The sequence below is a fragment of the Solanum stenotomum genome, chromosome 9 (genome assembly GCF_019186545.1).
Source record: "Solanum stenotomum isolate F172 chromosome 9, ASM1918654v1, whole genome shotgun sequence".
In the NCBI taxonomy this organism is placed as follows: domain Eukaryota; kingdom Viridiplantae; phylum Streptophyta; class Magnoliopsida; order Solanales; family Solanaceae; genus Solanum; species Solanum stenotomum.
Window position 1 is genome coordinate 55,893,361 of NC_064290.1, and position 8,254 is coordinate 55,901,614.

Below are 8,254 nucleotides of genomic sequence, written 5' to 3' on the forward strand. Positions count from 1 at the left end.
TTCAGTAAGAAAAGGCTTGAATTTCCAATATGAACTTTTCTCAGTGTCAAAGTTTTCGTGTTTGTCATATAGGAACTGTGGAAGTCTTAGCTTATCCATCTCTACAAGCTGTTAACACGCTTAATGCTCACACTGCTGGTTGTTACTGCATTGCAATTGATCCACTAGGAAGGTGAGCTTGATATTTTGCTGTAAGTATGCTTCCTTTTGTGCTGTGGTTTAAATGAGACTTAAAAGAGGTCTCAAACAGCTCAAGAATATGTGACATTCCTTTCTAGTAATGGGAGAATTCTTTGGCGGTAGTTCCAAGTAGCTAGTACCTTGTGGCACTATGATGTCAAAGGACCATGCATAGGGCTCACTCTATGATGTCATTATGAGTTTTGTTGAAGGACCACTCATAGGTGCTCTCAGACCATGAGTGGGGGTTTTCATCTGAACTAATTATACCTTATTTTGATTCAATATTATTACACAAGATATTTTGCTGTTGGAAGTGCTGATTCACTGGTCAGCCTCTGGAGCATCAAGGAGATGCTATGTCTTCGAACATTTACAAAACTTGAGTAAGTTCTCAAGTATGTTTTCGTCCAGCCTATAATTTATACGAGTTTCCTGGGACAGGTGCCTGATTTTTAATTTTTTTTTCTTGCTACTCAGGTGGCCAGTTCGGACAATAAGTTTCAATCACACAGGAGACTACATTGCCTCTGCTAGTGAAGATTTGTTTATTGATATTGTATGTTGTCGAGAACCTGTATACTCTTCTTCTACGTAGAAAATCTCTTTAACCTTTCAATAACTTAGCCATTATACTCTCTTCTACATAGAAAATCGCTTTAACCTTTCAATAACTTGGCCATTATTTTCGACAGGCTAATGTCCAAACTGGACGGTCAGTTCACCAGATTCCATGTCGTGCTGCCATGAACAGTGTTGAATGGAATCCAAAACAGAACTTGCTTGCCTTTGCTGGGGATGATAAGAACAAATACCAGGCTGATGAAGGTGCCTTTCTGACCTAAGAAAGAACTCGACTCTTCCTTCTCTTTACGAGTTACAAGGCCTAATATTTTCCTTCTTCTTTTCTATGTAGGTGTGTTTCGCATATTTGGCTTTGAGAGTGCATAGCCCTGAAAGGTTACTTTATAATTAAAAAAAAAGGCCTGCAAAAAAATCTTTGTATAATCTATGAAGAAGAACGCAAAATTTTCAGATGAACAAATTGTTTACATTGATTTTGTAACATTTATTACATGCCATTTTTGAAAAATTCTGAAAGAGATGTTAGAACATGGGCTGTATTGGCCTTCTGGGTCGAGCTCGTCGCACCGGGCTTGCCTAGTGCGGGTTACCTCTCCTATGTGGTTTGCGAGCTATTGCATAGGAGCGGGGGTTTTACCCTGTGCGCACCCAAAGGGTAGCGGCGGCTGCGGGTTTCTCCCTTGTCATAAAAAAAAATAATAATAGCTGTATTGCCCAAATCTGCAAACCTCAAAATTGCTGGCTGTTGAAACGCTAGATCTCTGCGCTTTCGCTCATGCAGTGGGCAGAGCAGTGAGCCTGATAGCTGAGTCGAGACACCGCAAGAAAATGGTGAGCAAGTTTCCAATATTGATGTCATTGCAGCATGATTGATATGGAGGTGTAAAGAAATTGTGTGTAGCTTCATTGGCTAGCACCTTGAAAGGAGCTTGGAGCAACGGTAAAGTTTTCATGTGATGCTTGAGCTGTGGTGCCACATGGGTTCCCCTGTTCCTTTTCCAGATCCCTGCCTGAATATTGAATGTTCTGTGCACTGGACTGTCCTTTTTTCTCTGCTGGCGGGCAACTTCCTTCTACTGTCGTTAAATTAAGGTGCCAGATCTTCTCCTGTTGCTTTTGGGTTCTTTTTCCGGCCAGTCGGCTCTATGTGGGAAACATCAGGTTTGAGACTGTATATTCCCTGAAAAAGGTGAAGAATGAAATGAGATCACAAATTGGTTCTGAAGAAGGTAAACTTTAATCAATCTGAGAATAATCATTTACCATTTCTATTCATGTATGAATGCCTCGACTTGGATGTCTGCAAGAACGACTCTTTCCAGATTCCAAATTTGCTGATTTGTGTATGAACAGAGATTGAAGACGAAGAAGATCAAGCGCAAAGGATGAGCTTGGAAGCAGGGAAGAGCAATCCTGTAAAACAAATGAGACAAATAGTTACAGCATACTGAGATAACCAAGTTAATGGCTTCCATTTGATCTCCACACTAGAGCTCTTCATCTTCTTCCCAATCTGTGGCTCTTTCGACAGATCAAAACTCGCCCCTTTCATCCTCAACTCCGAAATGCACCTTGTCAGTGCTCTACCATCCCCCCTCTCCCTCTGCAACTGCCTCGACACCTTCCAAAACCTGTAAAGTTTCACCTGCACCAAAAACACAATACAAAACGAAGTACAAACTGATAGAATCGAAGGAATCCACCATTTTTGACACACAACATTACCATCAAGGTGGTCCTCAGAAACAGAGGTGAACAGAATCGTAAAAAACAGAGCATGAAATATAAAGAAAAAACAGCAGATCTGAAATATTTCTCTCCTAATACTGTCCATTCGTGTCTCTTTGGCCGCAATTCTACGGCCAGAGAGATCCTCTTCTCTTTGCCAAAGCTTGAGAAGCAAGAGATGCCCTGGACTTTTTGAGATTTCCATTAATGGATGGTTTTGAATTGCAGTTATGGTAGTAATGGCTGAAGAAAGTTTAAGCTGATGCTCTTCATCAACCGGAATTTCAACGATAACATGACAATCCTTTGATTCTGCCATTAATGAAAAACTGAAATGAAAGAATAGCTAAACAGAAATACTAGCAATAAGATGAATTAAGAAAGCTTAAAAAGAGATTAGTGAGCTTTAGACGAAATTGCAGTTAGCTTAAGAGTAGATTGTGATAGCTTTTGATATCCGAAATAGAGGGGATAACCAGATATTTAAACTGAGTTTTGCAACGGTCACTTTTTCTGTTCTCCATTGGTGGCAACCCCAACGGTCGGATCATGGAAAAAGATAAACGAGAATACAATAATTTACAACATAGCGTACAAGTCAAAGTGGACTGTGAATTATTATAGGGAAAATTAGCAATTAAGTCATAATATCTAACATAATTAGTCAAAATAACAATACTTTAAAATATTTATTTAAAATAACAGAATGACAATATTTTTATAAAATAATATGTATTCAGATTTTAGTATTTTAAATTAATTTTATTTATGGAAAGAGTCCTATATTAGACCAAATTATATACCAATAACCGTTTAAAGTGAAAAAAAAATAAAATTAAACCAATACCATTAACCTTTTTTCATCACCATTCACGTTTTTTCTCTAACTTTCACGTTTCTTCCCCACCTTTCATGTTTCAAGTTTATCTTTCTTCAAGGTGCTAAATTGTTGTTCATCAAGAAATTTTCTTTATTGTTAAACGAAATCTCTTTATTAATTCAAATAGATTTCTCGGTTGGCAAGGTAATTTCCATTATCTATTTCGATTAGTTATTTATATTTCTTTTGATTTGTTTTCAATATCACCGTTTATGGTTTATATTTCGCATTGTACATATTACGAATTTTCCGTCATTTATTTTTATTTTTATGCAAGTTTGTTTACATATTCATCTACTATTTATGTATTTCAATTAGTTATTTAGATTTCTTTTGATTTGTTTTCAATATCACCGTTTATGATTTATATTTCGCATTGTACATATTACGGATTTTCCGTTAATTTTTTTTATTTTTATGCAAGTTCGGTTACATATTCATGTAAAATTTATGTATTTTAGATTTTTAGTCAATTAAACAATTTTTTTCGATTTTTTTTCTGATTTCGTTTTAATATTTCAGATTTATTAGAATCTACAAATTCATTCATATGTTTATTTTGTTTGATTTTTAATACATTTATATTTGCTTTTAGGGTTTTAGATTTGGGGAAAGCATTTGTCTGTCTACAGTGTATGAATCAACAGTTTATTTGTGTATTCATTCTATCTATATATCAAGAAGTTTTACATTTTTTATTTTTACATTGTATTTCAATCTCAATTAGTATACCAACATGTTTGTATTTCCTTCTTAATTTGTATTCATCCTAACTGTATGCTAACAATTTTGTATTTTATTGGGTATTCATTCTGTATTTCAATCTCAATTTATATGTGAACAAGTTTGTATTTCTCTTTTGTTTTGTATTCAACCTAATTGTATACCAACAAGTTTTGTATTTTATGTGCCTACTTTTTAAAGTCATTTTGTATTTCAAATGAAGAGAGTATTTAATTTCTTTTGTATTCACAACTTTATATTCAATCTCACTTTGTATCTATAACTTTGTATTTTCATCTCACTTTTGTATTCATATATTGTTGTATTCAACATATAGTTCATGATCCATTAGTTTGTATTTTACCTTTCAAAGTTACTTTGTATTTCAAATGAAGAGAGTATTTCTTTTGTATTCACAACTTTATATTCAATCTCACTTTGTATTTTCATCTCACTTTTGTATTCATATATTGTTGTATTCAATATATAGTTCATGATCGATTAGTTACATTAACTTAATGGGATACAAATTATTGTATGCATTCAAACAGAAAAAATAGCTACTAAACTAAAAAAAAAATCAATTTCATTCGTTATACATCATAATTTGGATACAAAACATCCGAAAAACTATAAACCCAATGCATACAAAGATTTCACTAATTCAATCAGAAAAAAAAAACAACACTCTTGTACTCGACATATACAAATATCTCATTCAAACAAATAAAAAAAATCGAAAAAAATACCTGATTGTTTTTCGATTGTTCACTGGATGCGATAAATTTATAGTTGTCAATTTTGAAAAATTATGTTTCAAAAATATGTCGTATTCAACTTGAAGAAGCTTTAAAATTTATCAGGTGAATGATTCGGAAGACAAACTAAATTATTTTAATTATTTTTTTTGATGTTCTTAAGAAGAAAGCAAAAAAACACTCGACGGAAAGATGACTATTTATGCTCTTTTCAAAACGTAACTGATTTGTATTTAAAAAAATTTTCACTTTTTTTGAATTTTTTTGTTGCATGATTTTCTCTGTTCTGTTATTAATTATTTGTATTCTTTCAAATTAATGAAAATAAAATAAATACATAACTAATTCTTTAACAAATTAAAATAATGACATTTTTAATAAATAATGAAACAGTTGCTAAGGAATTCCACTAAAAGCTAAAAAATTGTTGTTTTGAAAATTTTCCCATTATTATATTAATTCCCTAATGTACGTATGTTTTGATAAAATCGTTCATATAGAAAAAAATGAAACTCAATAGTTCAGATAGAAAACTCATTAAAACGTGATACTTTCTTGTGTATGATTTAATGAGAAAAAATCCAAAATTGTCCTTTATTTTTGGGTTAAGACTCAAAGTTATTTTTGAGTTTTCATATGTAATAGTAATAGTCTCTCATGTTTATAATATTGGTGCACTTTTGGTCCTCTTTCAAACTTTTGCCTATTTTCCAATATTGATTTTATCCACAATTTGTGTATGGAATGTTTCATCGTCTTTTTGTATATTTAGTAGAAATAATAACTCTGTGAGAGGAGGTGAGAAGAGGAACACCTTGTTTTGTTTAATAGAAATATTGTTGCAGCTAAAATCGAGAAGTTCATCATGTCCTTTTCACCTGTAATAGTACAATTTTTTTTTTCTTGTGGCATATGTAAATGCATTCTTAGTTTAGCTGCAATAATATTTCTACATAACAGAATAAGTTGCTCCTCTTCTTACCTTCTCTCACATGAAGTTATTATTTCTATTAAATATATAAAAAGACGATTGAACATTTCATACATAAAATAGTGGACAAAATCAATATAGACAAAAGTTTGAGGGAGGACCAAAATGCACCAGTATTGGAAAATGTTTTCCAAATCAACTCATTTTCCTCAAATTTAAGGAAAATGACTTTCCTGCAAAACTTAAGGAAAACATTTTCCAAAACTCTCTTCCAACTTCCAATTAAAAAAAAAAATTGTTGAAAAATCAATTTATTTGGTCCCTACCCTCAAACCAGCCCCCCAACCACCAAGCAAAAATAAAATAGAATTAAAGTTTGTTTTTAAATTCAATATTTTTACCCCACCCTCACCCCTACCCCCACCCCCTACCACCACCCCTCCCAAAAAAATATTAAAAGTTATTTTTAAAAGATATTTCTAATTTCAATTTTTTATTTTTTTACACCCCTACCCTCGACCCCCCCACAAAAAAAAATTATGTTTGTTTTTAAAAAATATTTTCGACTTCAAAATTTCATTTTTTCCACCCCTACCAGCCCCCCCCACTCCCCAAAAAAAATTTTAAGTTTGTTTTTAAAAAATATTTTCGACTTCAAAAGTTCATTTTTTCACCCCTACCCTCAACCCACCCACCCACGCCCTACCACCCCCACCCCCACCCCCACCACCCCCTACCAGCCCCCCCACCCCCTAAAAAAAATTTAAGTTTGTTTTTAAAAAATATTTTTAACTTCAAAATTTCAATTTTTCACCCCTACCCTCGACCCCACCCCCACCCATCCCCTACCAGCCCCCACCCCCAAAAAGATTTAAGTTTGTTTTTAAAAAATATTTTCAATTTCAACAATTATTTTCTACTCTAGTAAAAATAAAAGAGATTTTTCAAAAACATTTTTCATTCATAAATCAAACACTAAATTTTTTTTTCGAAAAATATTTTCTACTCACCAACCAAACATGAGAAAATAAGTCAAAAATCAACTTGTTTTCCAAGAAAACATTTTCCTTCATACCAAACACACCCTATAATTGTTTCATTTAAAAACTAAAGAATAACTTTGAGTCTTAATCCAAAAATAAAGGACTATTTTGGGCAAAAGTTTGAGGGAGGACAAAAAATACATCAATATTACAAATATGAAGGACTATTAGTGTTTCATATGAAAACTAAAGAATAACTTTGCGTCTTAATCCAAAAATAAAGGACTATTTTGGACTTTTTCTTGTGATTTAACCATTTATCTCTTGTTATTTCAAAGAAAAATAAGGTTAGATTTGTCTTTGTCGGCTAATAGTCAATTATTGACTAATGCCTACCTAAATACATAGTTCAAAAGTAAGTTTGAATCATTTTGCATAGTTTAAGAATAAATTTAGACGAATCATCTTCATTATTAACACCCACTGGCCACTTATGGACGTATTCATTCATCATAAAAAAATGTTAATGCCTTCAAAAGTAAAAGAGAGTTGAAAATATAAATTATTTTCCAAATTTATAATACGTTTTCAAATTAAATTTAAAAGTTGTTATGACGAATATTGATGTTCAAATAATAAAAATTATTCTATTTCGAATAATTTTTTTTGATGATCAAAACGTAATTCACAGTTTTTGAGTACACAGATATTGCAACTTGGAGGAGAATTGTAAAGCAAAAAAGGCTAATGGGAAATCTTTTTGGTGATATTCTGATGTTTATGTTAATGCGCATCGAATTTAAGACTTAGGATAAAAGTTCAAAAAAGTGGCAAATGTCTATATTTGGAAATCAATAAAAATACTGTATACATTTACACGTGGCAGGCATCATAGTTTCTTGTGGCTTTCATCCGACTAGGATCCAACTCATCACATATGTGCCAAGTGTATTTTATGGTTTAGTTACTCAACTAGAGACGGATCCACGTGGTGATAAATGAATCACGTGCATTCGTTAACTTTAGATATAAACATATATTTTATTACGCATGCTAAGACGCAAAAACAAGTTAGGTGCAATGGTCGAAATCACCCCTTAACTCTCCTCCTTGATTTGAAGGATTTGGATGGGCGAAAAGTGGTGTATACAACCATCACCCGAACATAGTAAGCATTACTAATTAATGCCATTTAATTTATAGTTATATGTTAGTATATTATGCGTGTTTAATAAATTCATTAGATGAATAATATTGTGTGACATGCTTTAACTAATGTACATCTGTTCTTAAAGTATGTTTGGATGAACCTACATCTTATCTTATGACTTATAATTCAAGAGACATAAGTTCAAAATCTTAACTTATAACATTTGATTTATTTTTATTATTATTTTGACTTATAATAAATGCTTAAAAATAACTTTTGTATATCATTTAAATATTACAAAAATACTTAAAATATATATTTTATCTTAAAAACACC

The 8,254-nt window shown here is 32.1% G+C and overlaps 2 protein-coding genes across 2 annotated transcripts in view; one reads left to right on the forward strand and one right to left on the reverse strand.

Moving 5' to 3' along the window:
- Positions 1–1,295, forward strand: part of LOC125875684 (THO complex subunit 3) — a 163,179-nt gene extending 161,884 nt beyond the window's left edge. Inside the window, exons 8-12 of the mRNA XM_049556702.1 lie at positions 73–172; positions 480–566; positions 661–739; positions 876–1,008; positions 1,097–1,295. Coding sequence (XP_049412659.1) covers positions 73–172; positions 480–566; positions 661–739; positions 876–1,008; positions 1,097–1,131 — 434 coding nt within the window. The 3' untranslated portion in view covers positions 1,132–1,295. The remainder of the gene's footprint in view (positions 1–72; positions 173–479; positions 567–660; positions 740–875; positions 1,009–1,096) is intronic.
- A 172-nt stretch (positions 1,296–1,467) lies between these two features.
- Positions 1,468–2,959, reverse strand: LOC125877218 (uncharacterized). Its single transcript, XM_049558559.1, has 2 exons — positions 2,029–2,959; positions 1,468–1,945 (listed from the first exon to the last, which is right to left on the reverse strand). The coding sequence occupies exon 1, from the start codon at positions 2,810–2,812 to the stop codon at positions 2,138–2,140; it is 675 nt and encodes a 224-aa protein (XP_049414516.1). The 5' UTR covers positions 2,813–2,959; the 3' UTR covers positions 1,468–1,945; positions 2,029–2,137.
- Between the last annotated feature and the right edge of the window lie 5,295 nt (positions 2,960–8,254).

Coding starts and splice junctions, on each gene's coding strand:
- LOC125877218 (XM_049558559.1), bottom strand. CDS start 2,812: ATGGCAGAATCAAAGGATTGTCATGTTATCGTTGAAATTCCGGTTGAT.